At 36.1% G+C, this 17933-nt stretch overlaps 3 protein-coding genes across 5 annotated transcripts; 2 read left to right on the top strand and 1 right to left on the bottom strand.

The window, feature by feature from the left end:
* Nucleotides 1-657: 657 nt before the first annotated feature.
* On the top strand, nucleotides 658-5219 carry LOC111811679 (ubiquitin domain-containing protein DSK2b). 2 transcript variants are annotated; one of them, XM_023698674.2, is made up of 9 exons: nucleotides 658-927; nucleotides 1009-1256; nucleotides 2085-2834; nucleotides 3299-3507; nucleotides 3602-3715; nucleotides 4072-4130; nucleotides 4482-4513; nucleotides 4595-4684; nucleotides 4776-5219. In XM_023698674.2, the coding sequence occupies exons 2-9, from the start codon at nucleotides 1013-1015 to the stop codon at nucleotides 4922-4924; spliced, it is 1647 nt and encodes a 548-aa protein (XP_023554442.2). In that variant the 5' UTR covers nucleotides 658-927; nucleotides 1009-1012; the 3' UTR covers nucleotides 4925-5219. The 2 variants fall into 2 exon arrangements, with proteins under 2 accessions (XP_023554442.2, XP_023554444.2); XM_023698676.2 differs by lacking the exon at nucleotides 658-927 and adding an exon at nucleotides 1548-1591 and having other exon boundaries at nucleotides 1115-1256.
* A 668-nt stretch (nucleotides 5220-5887) lies between these two features.
* LOC111811694 (protein LAZ1) lies at nucleotides 5888-12095 on the top strand. 2 transcript variants are annotated; one of them, XM_023698690.2, is made up of 9 exons: nucleotides 5888-6355; nucleotides 7340-7553; nucleotides 7645-7701; nucleotides 8256-8364; nucleotides 8588-8772; nucleotides 8856-8944; nucleotides 9525-9783; nucleotides 10678-10938; nucleotides 11352-12095. In XM_023698690.2, the coding sequence occupies exons 2-9, from the start codon at nucleotides 7437-7439 to the stop codon at nucleotides 11700-11702; spliced, it is 1428 nt and encodes a 475-aa protein (XP_023554458.1). In that variant the 5' UTR covers nucleotides 5888-6355; nucleotides 7340-7436; the 3' UTR covers nucleotides 11703-12095. The 2 variants fall into 2 exon arrangements, with proteins under 2 accessions (XP_023554458.1, XP_023554459.1); XM_023698691.2 differs by lacking the exon at nucleotides 5888-6355 and adding an exon at nucleotides 6373-6638.
* Nucleotides 12096-12709: 614 nt separating this feature from the next.
* LOC111811730 (glycerol-3-phosphate acyltransferase 9) lies at nucleotides 12710-17089 on the bottom strand. Its single transcript, XM_023698751.2, has 11 exons — nucleotides 16736-17089; nucleotides 16567-16624; nucleotides 16289-16407; nucleotides 16066-16165; nucleotides 15102-15197; nucleotides 14894-14990; nucleotides 14599-14686; nucleotides 14400-14496; nucleotides 14153-14238; nucleotides 13297-13416; nucleotides 12710-13163 (listed from the first exon to the last, which is right to left on the bottom strand). Exons 1-11 carry the CDS (start codon nucleotides 16852-16854, stop codon nucleotides 13016-13018), a joined length of 1128 nt encoding a protein of 375 aa, XP_023554519.1. The 5' UTR covers nucleotides 16855-17089; the 3' UTR covers nucleotides 12710-13015.
* Nucleotides 17090-17933: the final 844 nt, after the last annotated feature.

Below are 17933 nucleotides of genomic sequence, written 5' to 3'. Positions count from 1 at the left end.
CGATAGGAAATTGGGTCGTTGTTAATAAGTTTAATAAAGTAATAATGTATCATCGAATTACATTTTTTTAATTGGAAATGATTATGTGCTTAAATTTAAAAAAATATAAATGTTAAGTTACTGCTATGATTAACAAACACATTAAAAAATATTTTTACGATTTTCAGTCCTTGTTAATGAGTTTAATACAGGAATAATATACCATTGAATTGCATTTTTTTTAGACGGGAAATAGTCATATATTTAATTTTTTTAAAAAATTTAAATGTTACTGTTAGTACTATGATTAAAAATGTCTATTGAAAAATGTTTTCACGGTTTTCATCCATGTATTGACGGTAAGAGATCTGGTCCTTGTTAACGAGTTTAATAAAGTAATAATATACAATTAAATTGCATTTTTTTTAAACTAAAAATAATCATATATTTAAATTTTTTAAAAATATAAATGTGACCGACTGTCAGTACTGTGATTAAAAATTTATATTTATTTTTTGTAATTTTTCATTACGGGCCTGACTAAGGCCCAATAATGTACGGGAAAATCCAAACTAAGGCCCACAGATCGAAACTCTCATCTTGTCGGACTGGAAGGAGCAAAATCCAGGCCCGAAAATAAGAAATGGAATATGGGATTCAGCTCCATTCTTACTTCATCCATTTCTCGAATCACATGATCACTTTACGCGAATTCGTCGCTGTCTTCTCAATCTCTACGCACACTTTTCCATTCATTCAATTCTCCTTTTCTTTTTGTTAATTTTTTTATACCGTAAATACTCCAAATTTGATTTTGTGTTACACAATTATTCTTTTTTCTCTTTCGTGATTGTATTGCATTAGATACTTTGTTTTCTTTCTCGCTTTTTTAATCTGCGGTTTTCGTTATCCTTTCGGGGTTTTCGATGATGTTTCTTTTGGGATAGGGTTAGTGTTGGGTTTTTCTTTTTTGTTTTGTTTTGTTTTGTTTTGTTTCGAGATTCTTTTGCTGATCGATCTGCGTTAAAGGGATATGGGTGCCGACGGTGATTCCAGCGAGCACCGGGTTCATGGCGACGGTGAAGAAGGGGGAGGTAGTGTTACAGTTAATATTCGATGTTCTAATGGTTCGAAATTTTCGGTGAGGACGAGTCTTGATTCCTCGGTTGGGACATTTAAATCAATTCTTGCTCAGAATTGTGACATTCCAGCTGATCAGCAGCGCTTGATCTACAAGGGTCGCATCTTAAAGGACGATCAAACCTTAGTCAGTTATGGTATGTTAATTCTTTTTTGTTGGGGTTATTATGTGATATAAAATTGTTTTTCTGGAACTCTGTGGACTAAATTTTGGTGGATAATTCTCGTTTTGCTTTGTTCATTATAATTGAGTTTTTTCCTCAATTTTTTGTTCTCTTTGGAAGGATATGCGAGTGTTTTTTTGGGTTGTTCTTCAAGTTTTAGCTGAGTTCATTTATTCCCAAGGAACTCCCCTGATTGATTGGATTGTAAGCACCTCCTGATTCCTGTCGGCTCTTTGTCTCAAATGTTCCTTTTTTTTGGTACAGGGTTTGGCGTAAGCCAAGTATAGATCCTTTACTGGGAATTGCTGGTAAATTCTTTATATTCATATTCTGTTGGGTCTGAGTATAGTTTAATTGAAGGTATCGAGTATATTGCAACAGCTGCAGACGTTGTGTTTTGGTTTGTAATGTTTGAATCGAGTATACATTTTGGTTGATGATTCTCTCTTTCCTTGACTTTCTCAAGCTGACAAATTTGTACGATTAGCTTATCGAGATATATAGTGGGAGCTTTCGTTTTCCATTCCATTTCTAGTGTTGGAGTTCTTATGTTCATAGCGAAAATTGGCCGAGTTATACAATACAATCTATTTGTTATTTAGTGGCTATTGTGCGACGTATTACACTGATAAATTGTTCTTAGTATTTGCAAGTTGTCTGTAGACGTGTGCGCGTTTGAAGATCCCTTTAACCTCGTACCATCGACACTCGCATTTTGTGCTGTAGTAATTGGCATTGAGAATATGTTTTCTTGTTGACCTGAAATTGTGTTTATATCTTTTTTCCTTTTCGTTTTTGAAGGTTTACAGGCAGATCACACTATTCACATGGTTCGAGGTTTTGCCCAAGCTTCAGCACCACCTTCTGCACCTGCTTCCAATGTTAATATTAGAAGTTCTGACACTGCTCCTGGCGTTACAAGAGGTGTTGGTTCTACTGAGAGTGGTGCTTTTGGAAATGCTGGCCTTGGTGCATCATTATTTCCTGGACTGGGTTTTAATCCTCTTGGCGGGGGTGGAGCTGGACTTCCGGAGTTCGAGCAAGTGCAACAACAGTTGACTCAAAACCCGAACATGATGAGGGAAATAATGAACATGCCTGCAATTCAGAACTTGATGAATAACCCTGACTTGATGCGGACCTTAATTACGAGCAATCCTCAGATGCGGGATATTATTGACAGGAACCCAGAGCTTGCTCACATTCTCAATGACCCTGGTATCCTTCGACAGACGTTAGAGGCTGCAAGGAATCCTGAACTCATGAGAGAGATGATGAGAAACACTGACCGAGCTATGAGTAACATTGAATCTTCCCCCGAGGGATTTAACATGCTGAGGCGGATGTATGAAAATGTTCAGGAGCCATTTCTAAATGCAACAACGATGGCTGGAAATGCTGGGAATGATTCGAGTGCAAACCCATTTGCAGCTCTCTTGGCAAACCAAGGGGGTGCACCAGCGAGGAACGAGTCTAATAATTCTTCAACTACAGGATCAGAAACAACAGGAAATGCTGCTCCAAATACAAATCCACTTCCTAATCCCTGGGGTAACAATGCTACCTTTATTGACTAGTAAAGTATTATTTTTGTTGCAATTCTATTCTATTCCTCCCATTATTTAACTAGAGGACGCTTTTGCGCCTTCAAATGATATGACTTACCTTTTTCTTTTCACATTCAAACGAGATTAGATTGAGAAATCATTTACTTTTTCTACGAATTGATATATGTTAGACAAGATTTGTAAGTTTATGTGGTTGTTACTTGAAGGTATTCTTGCTTATCGATATTCTGACGTCTTATTCTTGCTTATCGTATAATATTTCTTTGCCTAAATTAAGCGCATGACTATCTTGCTTGAGTTTACTCGAGCTTTTTTGGCTTATTCCACTGTAAATTTGAATCTATTACCATTCATTTGGAAATCTAACTTTCCCGTGTACTTCATCCTATTAACATGGTTTCATCACATCTTTACTGAATAGTGGCATATTTCAATGTTAATTTTCAGGAGGAACTCAGACAACAACCACACGGCCTACTCCAGCTGGTGATGCAAGGGCTCCTGGTATCGGAGGATTAGGAGGGGCTGGCCGTACAAATGTGGATCCTCTTGCTGCTGTTGTGCCAGACGCGGCTCAGATGAATCAGTTTCTGCAAAATCCAGCTATTTCACAGATGATGCAAAGCCTGCTCTCCAATCCTCAGTATATGAACCAGGTGCTGTGCTTATATGATGATGATTACTGCTAAATTAGTTTAAATGCCATTTGAAAGGTTTTGTAATTCCCATTTTCTTTGATTTGAACTGTAGATCCTCAATCTGAACCCACAGCTACGGAGCATGGTTGATATGAATCCTCAATTAAGAGAAATGATGCAAAATCCAGAGTTCGTTCGCCAATTAACTAATCCTGAGATGATTCAGGTACAACTACTCGGACATCCCCCGCCCCACTGCACCCGAAAGAAAACGAAAGAAACAAACACAAAATCTGTATTCTAAATTCTAATTTTGATTTCATTGTTTGGAATCAATTGGCATTCATGGTAATATGTAATGATGGTTCAAACGAAGCATTCTTTATAAGGGTGTGGAAACCTCTGTCTAGCAGACACGTTTTAAAAACCTTGAGGGAAGCCAAAAGGGAAAGTCCAAAAAGGACAATATCTGCTAGTGGTTAGCTTAGGCCGTTACATTATCGATATCATTTCCAAATTTTTGTTTTCTATTAAAATACATTTACAGTTTTCTTGGTTCATTTCTGCATTTTCTTCTTGCAGCAAATGCTATCAATTCAGCAGTCACTCCTCTCTACCTTAAATCGACAGCCGTCAGCTCAGTAAGTCCAATTTCCTCTCTAATTTATATAATTGTACACCTTTGTAGCTCAAATACTAGGATGTTTGAAACGACCGTCAGGATCACATTTTATATTGAATGCTGCAGATTCATCGTCATATACCGAGCTGTTTTTATTCATTGTATAATCAAACTTCATCTAGAATGAATTCTGTGGCCTTATAACTGTATGGTAGTTTAGTAGTTTGATGGAATTTGACCAAGATGTTGGTTTTGTACAATTAATCCGCGTAAATTGTATGATTATTGTATAGCTAAGCAGCATTGGTTCGTTATTCACGCTGAGTTTTTTCGCTCCACGTCGAATATTGATTACTTGCTACTTTTGCAGAGACTCTGCTCAATCAGGTGCTGCTGCTACAGGTATGGTGAAGGATAATTTCAGATTCGATGTTCATCGTTTTCTTTTACACGACCAATGTTTCTAAGTCACCTAAGTTATAGGTGTTCCTAGCGCTGCTGGATTGGAGATGTTAATGAACCTGTTTGGTGGGCTCGGTGCTGGCGGGTTGGCTGTTTCGAACAATCCCAACGGTTCGATTATCTGCTCGCTTTGTTGTTTTCTTTTCATTGCTGCAGCTCACCTTGCTGGGGCCTTTAAATATCAAATGAACTTTCTTTGCAGTGCCCCCAGAAGAACTATACGCAACTCAACTTTCACAGCTCCAAGAGATGGGCTTCTTCGACACCCAAGAGAACATCAGAGCTCTACGCGCTACTTCCGGGAACGTTCATGCTGCTGTCGAACGACTGCTGGGAAATCTCGGGCAGTAAATCGATAAGATCTTACCTCTTTTCTTTTGAAATTTAATTGGGATTTGTCATGTAGTAGTGAAATTTTAGATCTACAGTCACAAAACAGCAGCTGCACATGCCACAGAAGAGACACACAGGTTACGTTTTGGAATCTGAATAATTGAAAGTGCCCCATGAGATAGAAATACATAGACTTTGTGGATATTGTTATGGATCACTATATTAAATTTGCCCCATCCCTCCAAAAAAGACTTGTAAATACATTTTAAACGTTTCAAATTTCATTGGAACTCGATCGGCAGCAGTTTTTTTAGTTTCTTTTTATCGAGTTATGGCTTCATTATGCTCATTTTTGTTGGATAAAAGATGTTCATTTTGGGTTCAAGTTCGTCGTTTTGACGAATATTTTATAATTTAGTCTCTAATCTTTGAGATTATTTGGTTTAAATTTTTATGAGCGTCAAGAAGTTTTTTTGGTCGATCGATTTATAAAAATGCTTGGTTTAATAAAATATGTTGTCGAATGGAGTATATTGACTATTTTTTAGGTGAAAGTCAAACTATCGACTCTTGAAATAATAGTAATTGTTGTCGTTGAGTTATTAAAAGAATAATGATTTTAATTTAAAATATTGACTATGTTTAAAGTGAAAATCGACTTGATATAATAACGATTTTAATTTAAAATATTGACTCTTGAAATAATAATAATAATTGTCGTTATTTACAGAATAATCGTTGTCTTTTATCTATAAAAATTGAAATAATAATAATTATTAAAGTTAATTAAATTTATAATTAACATTAAATCAGAATATATACGAGTACTTACCAAAATTAAATTAAATTAATTAATAGTTTGAATAGAATATCCATTTATTTGAATTAGGAATATTTTGAAAAAGAAAAAGAAAATTAAATGATTATTGGAAATAAAAAAAAAAAAGAAAAAAAAGGATAAAAATAATTGAAAACCAGACCTTGAACACCAACTTTACCCGCGAGATCAAATTCATATCTCCCATCCCTACCTCTCCGTTCCGTTCTGATCCCAACCACTGCCGCAAATCGAGTTAACTTGCCGTTCTAGGAACGCCGGCGAGCGGTGGACGATGCGCGTCATTATGGCTGAGAGTGACCAAGATCGCTCGCTCCAACTTTGATGGTAACAGGATTTGACAGAAACAGACGGGAGCGATAGAGGTTCATTGGTGCTTAGTAATTGGCGGAATTTTCTTCCGCACGGTCGTAGTGGACGGGACGCACGGGACTCCAAAGTCACGTGCCTTCCCCGTGCTTCTGCTGCACACTTCCCTAGGGTTTATGCCAGATTCGGGCAAGAAATACCGTATTTTCGATTCTCTGGCCAATCAACTGGATGAGGCTTTACGGCGTCGTTTATTGACTGTTCTGTCGTTCTGTACTTCTGTTTCCTTCGTGCTCCTCATGGTGATTTCTTTTCTTTATTTTCTTATCCTGTTTCTTTCTCTTTTTTGTTTTTTTTTTTTTCCTACCCCTAATTTTTTGTGAGAAATTGCTTGCTTCTATCATCCCCATTCCCTTTGAAGTTTGAATGATTTTATTATTGCATTCAGTTTGTTTCGTAATTCCTGGTTTTCCCAAAATTTATCATTATCTTGTTAGTATTTATGAAACTTTGATTTCCATTTCTACTCCTCGATCTCCTTCCATCTGGGTTTGTGGAGTTGATTCAGTTTCTTTCTTCGTCGAGGTTAGTTGAGGCATCGGTACCCTTTTAATTAAACAGGTGAAATGAGCATAATTTTGTGTCTGGCCATTGCCACCGAACTAAACCAATTTACTAGCTTCCATCCTTCCCTGTTTCATCGGAGTAGCTGAGGCACATGATGCCTTGTCTGAAATCAAATGATCTTATTGAAATCAACCCTTGACGTATCTATCTATCATAGCAAATTCGATTTCTTTAAGAACATTTTTTTTTAAGAAACAGGAACTTCATTGTCAAAGGGACAAACAGAGCGGGGATGAGATATCCCCATACCCCAAAGGATTAAAAAAAGAAAAGAAAAGAAAAAAAAAAAACAACAAGAAGCCTCCCAGCTAGTGGGTAATTGAGCTATGCTTTAATTACAAAACAAATTAGAAGTCGATCAAGTAGAAGTAAAATTTTTAACAAGTTCCCAAACTACTTCCTGTTAGATTCTTGATCATGAAAGACTTCTTATATTTATGGAGTTGTAATTAGCAATGCAATCAGTTCTTAAAATGTTGAGTTTTCTTTAGAATTGGTAAAATTTAAGCTGAAAACTATTTAGACCTTATGACGTAAATTTTGGTCCATTCTTCAATAGCACTAGAAGTTTCTTACTTGTTCCACCTTATTCTTAATCAATGATTAATTGAGAATGTTTGGTTATACATATTTCTAACACTGTCTGTGCATTTCAACAGGTTTTTATGTTTTCCTCCTTTCTTCCAATTGAATAAGGTAATAGATATTAGAGACGGAAGCTTTTAAGTGAAGGTATTGACTTATTTCAACATATCAATGACCTATACACCTCCAACATGGGCGACATTTGCTGCTGCTGCATTTGTTATTCTGACTCTTGTCCTTTCACTATATCTATTGTTCGAGCACCTTTCTGCATATAAGAATCCGGAGGTTCTCTTATTCCATGAAGATGCTTCCTTGTCTTGTAATTTTTCTGATTTTCTTTCAATTAGTATAACTATTCCTGGTTATCATTTCTCAGGAGCAAAAGTTTTTGATTGGTGTTATCCTAATGGTACCAACTTATGGTGTAGAATCAGTAAGTTCTTAACTGAAGGCTTCCTTATGACATGGCAAATACTTGGAGATAAATTTCTTACTTACATTCTTTCTATACCTTATTGAGTGTTAGTAATCCAAACCTCCCTCAAACTAAAGCTTTATGATTGAAATAGCAAGTTCCAATATCCAACTCAACTATTTGTTCTTCCCTGAATATTGGATATCATAATAACCTTATTTCAAAATAGAGTTCATCGTGGAATGAGATATTGACTAGAGCAGTTGAAAAACGTAATCTTAAGGACGCATTCCATATATTTGCAGTCTAGGACTGTGAAAATATGGGACCTTGTAAATTCGAGGTTCTAATTGATTTTTTGACATATAATCAACACGATATTTTCTGCTGGTATTTGATATTATTTTTAAACATTGAAACGTGTTGGTTGACTTAATTATCAGAATTTATGATAATACGATATAGTTTTCCCTTTGTATTGAGTTTTGCTGTTCTTTCTCTGTTTTGGATGCAGCAGATATCTTGTGGAAAATTTACACCTTTTTTTCTCTTACTTGGTTTACTGTGAACAGTTTGTATCATTGGTGTACCCATCAATAAGTGTTTATCTTGAGATCCTACGCGATTGCTATGAATCCTTTGCAATGTACTGCTTTGGACGATATCTGGTTGCTTGCTTAGGTACGTTCTTTATAAAATATTTCTGAAAGTATTGTAAGATTATGACAGAGGCTATGGGTTTTAATTTTGCAGGAGTCTGAACTTAGTTTCAGCTATATTTTCGATTAGTCATTCATTTTTATCTCTCTTGCAAAGTTCCAATTTTTTTTTTTCTTTTTTTGCAGTTTTCTCATGGACCAAGTCATCTACTGACCCCTTTGTTAATGTTTTGTGTTTTCACTAGGTGGGGAAGAAGGGACTATTGTATTTCTAGAGAGAGAAGGACGTTTAAATACCAAGACACCATTATTAGAACATAGCTCAGAGAAGGGAACAATCAAGCATGTTTTCCCTATGAACCTTTTCTTAAAGCCATGGAAAATTGGTGGATGGGTTTACCATGTTATCAAAATTGGGATCGTCCAATATGTATGCCTGCCGTTGACCATTGATGCTCTGTTATCCAATGCCTTTTAATATGATTAAAGAAGACTAATGGGTTTTCTGTGCAGATGATGATAAAGTCCCTCACTTCTATTTTAGCTGTAGTTCTTGAGAACTTTGGCGTTTATTGTGAAGGAGATTTTAATTTCAAATGCGGGTAAAAACCAAAATTTCAAGTATCTCTGCCGTTGCTTACTCTCCTTCATATTGGACTAACTGCATGTCAAGTTTTAAATTTTCTTTGTGGGGTTTTCTTTAATTTTCATTTTTACACGGCATTGGATGTTTGCTCATGCATATTGTTACTGTTAACTTTGAAATGCGTATGTTTTTTTTCTTTTTTCACATTCTTGATTTGAGTTATCTGTCAATTGTATGTGTGCATCTGTGGAATATATTGCTATGGATCTGTCATGTTGACATATCTTTCCTATGATCTTTCATGTTGAAGTTCTACTTTTTTTTTCTGTTAGTTTCTATATTATTTGTTTCTGGACTGGTTTTGTTTTGCTTTAGCTGAATTAAATATCAATTAGTGTATAAGGTAGCAGGTGGTCGTCTGAAATTTTGGAATACTCCCTCTCATTATGTTATCTTATGAAATACTTCTGGGCGGGGAGTGCTAAGTAGATTTTATAACTGCATCTGACTATTATTGCTTTTAAAAAATGACTGAAAAATATTGGAGATTTTAAAGCTGAAATTTTCGATTGATGGTTTTAGCATTTATTTTGTAGGTATCCTTATATGGCAGTGGTTTTAAATTTCAGTCAATCATGGGCATTGTACTGTCTGATTCAGTTCTATGCAGTTACGAAGAAAGAATTGATACATATAAAGCCATTCGCCAAGTTTTTTATGTTTAAATCTATAGTATTTTTGACTTGGTGGCAAGGTGTTGGAATTGCTCTCCTATCTTCCCTCGATTTGTTCAGTTCTGTAGCCCAAGGGTTACAGTTTAAGTCAAGTGTCCAAGATTTCATCATTTGTATCGAGGTAGCCATTTCTTTCTCCTGCATCTTTTTTTTTTTTTTTTTCCTTCAACTGATTCAGATCTAATCTTGAATGGTGATGCCATTGAGTAAGCAACTGTCGTCAGACTTGTCTAATAATATTTTCTCTTTCTCAAAGTCACTTTACCCTTTAATGTGAGTTTCCTATCGTCTTTCTTTTTTGTTTTACTCTTCGCGGATGGATAAGACGACAAGTAGAATTCAAGTTTATTCTACCTTTCTTCTGCCCAAATTGTAAACTTGATTGTTGAAACTTGATACAGGAACAGCAAACTTTAGAAACCAATAGTTGAGTTTGATTTACTTTTATACATATGATGGTATAGAGATCTTTACAGGTGTAGCTGATTGAACTTGTTCATTAAATAGCGGAAGAATTGTGATGATGGTGGTGCTATATTGACGATTGGCATCCTTTAGTAATTATTTCTTGATTTCTATCTACTTTTAAAAGCGACATGTGTATTAGAATTTGACTGAGTTAATATTCTTTTTTCTTTTCCTATTACATTTTATTCGTTGTGCTGACGACTTCATCTGAAGAATCAAATAGTTGAGAACGTTATATTGTTTTCTCATTTAATCGAGCACCACTTTGTCTCTTATGTTTCTCATTCTTGTTTTATGAACCATCCTTTTTTTTTTTTTTTTTTTTTTTTTTTCTGTTGGTAAGTGTTTCATTTCCGTGCTTTGAAGAACGCAGTTTGGAGTAATTTTTTTGTAGTGAAAACAGGTTTTTGTTGGTAAGAAATTAACAGATGTTTTCTTCTTGTGATTCACCTTTTTATTTACTCATTCCAAACGTGTCATCTGATTATTGATGTTTTTGTATTCACAAGACTGAATTTTAACACATCTATAAATTTATCCAGCACAGATGGCCATTGCTTCTATGATTCACTTGTATGTATTTTCTGCAAAACCCTATGAACTTATGGGGGACCGTTATCCTGGAAGTGTTTCTGTTCTTGGCGATTATGCATCTGTCGACTGTCCTTTAGATCCAGATGAGGTCAGGGATAGTGAGCGTCCTACAAAGTTACGCCTACCCCAGCCTGACCTCGAAGACCAAGACCCCAAGATGGGAATGACAATCAAAGAGAGTGTCCGAGATGTTTTTGTTGGTGGTGGGGGCTATGTAAGTTATCCCCTTCACTCTATATATTACATCCTTGACTTCTCTAATTGATGGAAATTAATATCTTGTGGTGTTTTCTGCTTCTTAAGATAACTTGCCACATTATTTTGGCACTGAATACGTACATACAAACAAAAACAATATACATGTAGGTACGCCCATATATATTCTCTCATGGGAAACTATTTTAAAGCATGCACTATGGAACATACATTTTCTCTTTTTCCATTGACCATAATGACTACTTCCGGCGGGCCAAAAGTGCCTTTGGAAGACAATAGATACTTCTTACACAAAAAGATTCTCAGTAGGTTTACATTTGAAATAATTTTTTGGGGCCTTTTTTGTTCATATTTCTTCAGTAATTCCAGTTATTTCTACTACCTGATATGACCTTTTGAACTGCCTTACAGATTGTGAACGACCTGAAATTCACAGTGAACCAAGCAGTTGAACCTGTGGAAAAAGGAATAACGAAGTTCAACGAAAAACTGCATAAGCTCTCCCAAAACATTAAGAAACGAGACAAGGATAAAAAAAAAACCAAGGATGACAGTTGTATTAAGTCGCCCACACAAAAAGTCATTCGAGGAATCGATGACCCTCTTTTGAATGGGAGCTTCAGTGATAGCATGGTCGTTCGGGAAAAGAAGAACCGTCGAAAATCAGGTTATATAAGTGCAGAAAGTGGCGGAGAAAGCAGCAGCGATCAGGGTTATGGTAAGTACCAAGTTGCTGGCCGCCGATGGATCACCAGAGACTAGTAAAGAATAGGTACTTCTCTTTATAATCAAAGCAAGAAAAAGAGGAATGGCTGTGGTTCACTTATCAAGTGGAGTCCCAATAGATGAGAGATGTGCCTGAATTTTAGAGCATTCTGCTTAATGTGAACCCTCTCCAAATGCAGTGAGGCATAGCAATGATGGGAAGATTCCATAGAAAACTCCTGGTATGATGTGCAACCAGATGCCAAGGTAATTTCTTGGTGCACAGAGGATTTTACTTTATCTATTATGGGTTAGTGTATCATGATTACAAACTATGTTGGGCTTTTACCATTCTTGTAAATAGCTGGGGCTATGATAATCAGAACTGGGATATTCTGCACAATTTATTTCTGGGGTGGACATATATATATATATATATATATATATATATATATATATATATATATAGTACAGAGATCTGTTAAAAACTTATCATTTAAATGTGCTTAACAATCTTGAGAGTAGCATGCTCCTGGAATCATGCAGTGAGGGAGCAGAGATGAAAAGCTTAATGAGTAATTTTCTTATTTGTACTTTATGTGGTAGCCTTGTATAACTTGTTTTTAAGCTTAATTTTGAAAAATAAATAATAAAAGATCAAATCGCTATCGTACTAAAACTAAGTCTCAACATGAGATTCTCGTTGTCGTTCATCAGTTTGTTAAGAAATTTTTTAACATTTTGCTTGCGTTCGCTCTTGCTACTAGCTCGTTTTTTAAATCTACGTGTTGCACTCCTTTCTCATTTTCTCCCTTTATTCTCATTCAACACAATCAATCATTGAGATTCCTTAGTTTCTTACTTCTTTTTCGACATTTCGTCTAAGAACAAGTTAGAACACTCCTCCAAAGCTCGAATCCAGCGCTCGATTCATTTTCCATTTTTGTACGTTTTAGGTTTAAATATGTTTTTTCTTTTCCATTTCCACTTCGCTTCTGTTTTTGTTTCCATTCTCAGTTTACTTTTAGTTGGTCTAGAAGAACATATTTAAACACTTCCAAACATCCAACAGCAACAAAAACTTAGGCTAATGCAGAGCAAAACCAGGAAGCTCACTTACAGGACAACAAAGAACAAGATAAGGACTCTTTTAAGAGATATTGTTCTAAAATTCTCAACGAAAACTAAACACTGCATGGCGTTCACAATCTACGTAACCCTACACGATTCCATCCCGGGAAGAAGATTCCAACTCACCAGGAGTGCATACTCGACAGTAACTCGAATCAACTCTAACCCAGAAATAGGTTCAGGGCTGGAACCTGGTATCCAAGAGTAAATGCAGTTTCAAGACTAGGTACTGGCTGACATCACTTATCTTCCAATCGCTGCAGCACTGAATCGGCGAAGCTTTGTTGCTTTCGTTCACGGTATTTAGGGCTTGGACGGGAGTGCTTCAAATATCCATCCCATGGAACCTTCTTAAGACCTGCCCGAGCACATATTATGTCCCTAACCCTGTTACAAACAATGACATCCAAAATTAGAGCAGCATAAGGCCAGTGGAACAAGAAAGGTTAGCAGAAAGATTTGATGCTGCTGATAGTAATAGTAGAACTACTACAGCATTGCAGGTGGAAACTAAGGTTACCTCTCTGCAAACTCGATGGGTGTTTCTCCAGGCTTCAAAACTTGGGGCTCCAGATACCAGACATCACAAACAACAGCCCAAGAAGTCATAAGCTGCAGCAGATGCATGGTGAAAGACTGCCTGAAAAACGATAATAGACGGTCTGGGAATCATCTACTTGATATAACGACCAATTCCATGCTAATGCATAACAAAAATACCATCATTGACAGGCACATACACTACATGTATAATTCTGTGTCAATCAAATTATAATTCCAGCCAAAAAGTGCAGATTCACAGAGTTACTCAGAAAGAGAACACCAGGATGAAGTGGTGAGACTAGATGAATCAAGACGATCTAACAAGGGAAGATGCTTGTTTTGAAATATCCATTGATTTCTTCCCAGCTATAGTTAAAGGCAGAGGAGAGTGAAACCCATGACAAACCCTGGTCTAAGCATGTGAGATCCCACATCGATTGGAGAGTGAAACGATTGCTAGCAAGGACGATGGGCCTCGAAGGGAGGTGAATTGTGAGATCCCACATCGGTTGAAAGGGGAACAAAGTTTGCTTTATAAGGGTGTGGAAACCTCTCCCTAGCAAACGCGTATTAAAAACTTTGAGGGAAAGCCCAAAAGGGAAATGCCAAAGAGGACAATATCTACTAGTGGTGGGTTTGGGCGGTTACAAAGCAAGTCTATAATTTGTTTATGTTCTTGAAGTTTCCTAAACAAATAATATGTCAAACATGTTTTCATAAATTTGAAAAGTATTTTCTGCCACTTAACTGGACAATCAAACAGGAATTAAGTTTCTAACAACAAAAATTAATCAAATAACACATGTAATATTCCTCCACAAAAAGCTCCTTACTTCCTGCTGTTCCAAAAAGCGTCGACGAAAATTTTGTTGTATTTGATTGCGATTGGACAAACAGAGCAGCCAAGTTCAAATGCACCCTGACATCATTTAGGTTAAACCAAATAAATAAAATAGGCAATCTCAAGAAACAAGCTAGAACAAAAAGTGGACTGATAGCCTTAATGTACATCAAATATTATGGTCACCAATTAGATTAAAGCCTTGGCAGCAAATTTAAGAAGTACTATAAAAGCAATACCTTCTTGAACATAACAGAGTAGTGGTTATTTACACAAGTTCCTTCAGGAAATATAAGAAGAGGATTGTTGTCAGCCCCTTGAACGTGATCATTTAACCTAAAAGAGAAGAAGTTTCAATAATCATTCATTTCTTAATCATTCCACTAACACCCAGTGTTTATTGTAATTCTTGTGCTCCCACAGTATGGGGACACTTACTTCTTTGCTACGATTTCACGGTCCTTCAACTCGGTACGGTTGAACTCTATGCATCCTATGCTCTCCAATATAGTGCTTTGCAACAGTCCTTCAACAACATATAACATACAGTAAGAAACAATATGAAGACCCTTATATGGCCTTCCTTGATTACTCACTACGCCGACCGTTCCTAATTGTAATAACTAATAGGAACGGTGACGAATATGGCAACTGGTTATTAATAGCAAGAGTTCCTCTTTCAAGCTTCAATTAAATCTTCATTTAACATCTTTTGCATAATAAATACACTCACCAACCCACCCAGGATGTTTCTGCATAATAACAGCAAAGGCAGTCATTTGCTCCAAGACTATGAAATCAATCATGGAAGTGTGGTTGGCCACAAAAACCTACACAATGGAAGGGAAAAGAACAATATAGCACTGAAAATGATGCTCAAAATCTTGAAAAAGGAAAATATGCTATCACATTTGCAAAATGTAGCCTAGAATCCCAAATACCTGTTTTGGTCTGATGCTAGGCCGTGGCCCATGATACTTGACAACTCCAGTCCAAGATGCAACAAAGAAGCTGCAAATCAACTCCACCAAAAACCTCTAACAAAGGAAATATATAATTATTACACAGAAGAATTCTTGACAGACAGGCTAATAAGAACAGGATAAATATACTGTTGAGTAAGAAATTTTGAGGGAAGACGATATGAGCCAAGACATTAATCATTCAATGTAAACTTCAAGGAAGATGGGAAGAAAACGCTGTCAAAATTATAAAAAAAAATGTTTCAATTCATGCCACATCGAAGAAGAATCAAGTTTCATTGTTATAAGTTTTGGGTAGATCATAATTTAGAGCTATGATGTTTCATTAATACATTTTAGGACTTTTTATTTGCTTTATTTATGGCCCTAAAGTATAAATGTTACAACTCTTGAAATGCCTAATGGAGGTCAAGGGTACTTTTTATTTGCTTTATTTATGGCCATAAAGTATAAATGTTACAACTCTTGAAATGCCTAATGGAAATGCCTAATGGAGGTCAAGGGTTTTATTTTGAGGCTATATAAAGCCATGTATGTTGTATTTGTAAGGAGACTGAAAATGTAGTAAAATGAGTATTTGTGCTTTCCTTTAGCTAACGACTAAGTTTCTTTGCAATTCTATATAGTTTAGGTTGCACGTAGAATCATTCAAGCTTGACATAATCAATCTTTCTTATGGAATAATTCGAATCTCAAACAAGTGTTCTTGTCTTGAGATATTCGATCAACAAGGTAATCCGAATCTTACTTCCCTTGTAGTGATTCCTTACCAGAGGAGGATCAAACAATTGACCTTTAAAACCTTGATAGGTGTCTTATCCACTAAGTCATGCTCAGATTGGTACACAAGATATGTAATTAAAACACGTAACGGGGAGAATAAAAGAATAAGCAGACAAGATATATAATTGAGCATTCACACCTCTAACTTAGCTCTCAGCTTAGGATGCCCTTTCAGAAGTAGATTCACAGGAATGAATGTTGAAAGGAATATTATCCATCCTATTGTCAATATGAGAACCCTGCACCATTAGCTCAACAAAACTTAAGTTAGTTCCTATAACTTGAAGTAAACATGTCATTATCAGATCAACGCTGCATGTACTCAACAGTGAAACAAAAATTAAATTCCGAAACAAGCTAACCTCGCTGGGAAGAGAATCAGATACCGAACGACGACTCCAAAGCACCACAAAGGGAACAAATAAATATTCCAATTCCATGGCTCCGGTGGGTTTGATTTGAAACACCGAGTGAACGAATCCTATGCATTCATCATCAAAACAAACAAATTTTAAAGATCAAATTGGAGGGGAACTTTCAGCTCTGAAAGAATTGAATTCCAGGACGAAAAGGAAACAACCAATTAGCGATGAATGAAAATGACAAGAGAAATTGAAAACGATGAGGAGGGAAAGCTCACATCAACAATAGCACCAGCAGCTTCGGTGAGCGTCGGCGAAATATCAAGCAAATCGCGCCTAAGAAGTATCGACAAGTTAATAAGCTAATCAAATCTCTAAGAAATGACAATCAAACGAATCGGATGACACTACGAAATTGGAAAAAAAAGAGAGAGAATGGGAGATTACAGGCGGAGTTTCCCAGTGGGTTCTTGGATTGAGGATCCGGAAGGCAGGTAATCTTCAATATTGGGACGATCCAAGTCCAATTCAGAGCGGGAAGTGTTGAGAGAAGCAGCGCCACTCATAATTGTAGAAATCTACCTGCTCTGCTTCTTCTTCTTCTTCTTCTTCTTCTTCTTCTTCTTCTTCTTCTGGTTGTTGTTGATTATGAGGGCCTGAGAATTGGTTTTGGATTGATTGGTTGGGTTGATTCAGTTACTGATATTGCTCGACACAAACCAATGGAATGGGTCCTCTTTCTTTACCTCTCTTTCTTCCATTTTGATCTCCCCTGCACACATGCCACTACTTTCCAAGGTTGCGGTATACCCTATTTATGAATCCTTACCTCTACCCTCACACCTACCTGCGATCTAAGGTTCGATTCCTATGAGACGGTTTCAATGTTTTATTTGACACCGAATTTCCACATCGACCGGAGAGGGGAGGAAACCTCTTACCAGTAGACGTGTTTTAAAATTGTAAGGCTGATTGTGTTACGAAACGGCCAACAATATCTGCTAGCAGTGGGTTTTAGTTATTATGAATTGTATCAAAACCCGTCACTAGATGGTGCGAGACACTGGTTGCACTATGACTATACTCTCTCTAGAGTAGACGCGTTTTAAAATTGTGAGACTGATGACGATACGAAACAGACCAAAGCAGACAATGTCTGCTAGCAGTGAGTTTGGACTGTTACGGATGGTATCAATGCCAGTCATCAAACGGTGCGAGGCACTAGTTGGAGTAAGGTTAGACTCTCTCCATAGTAAATGTGTGTTTAAAATCGTGAGGGTGACGGTGATAAATATTTGCTAGTAGTAGGTTTGAACCGCTACGACTGGTATCATATAATCACGGACATCATATAAAATTAATTAATAACGCATTAAATGAATCAAATTAATAAATTAATTTATTGAAATATCTACATAATTAGTAATCTATTATATGTGTATGACTAAATAAAGTAATTTAGTTTCAATAATTATACATTATTATTCAATTAAAATAATATATCTATTATATATGATCAATTAATGCATATAGTTTAATGTCTATTAAATTAGTCTCACAAATATCCCTTATTCTTATATAAAAAAATATATATATAATTTTACATTAAAAAAATTATAAAATAAATATAGGATAATTTAACTAA

Source organism: Cucurbita pepo, chromosome 15, assembly GCF_057944985.1.
Source record: "Cucurbita pepo subsp. pepo isolate OVF chromosome 15, ASM5794498v1, whole genome shotgun sequence".
Lineage (NCBI taxonomy): Eukaryota > Viridiplantae > Streptophyta > Magnoliopsida > Cucurbitales > Cucurbitaceae > Cucurbita > Cucurbita pepo.
Note: the sequence above shows the minus strand (reverse complement) of the source record. Positions and strands in the feature narration are given on the sequence as shown.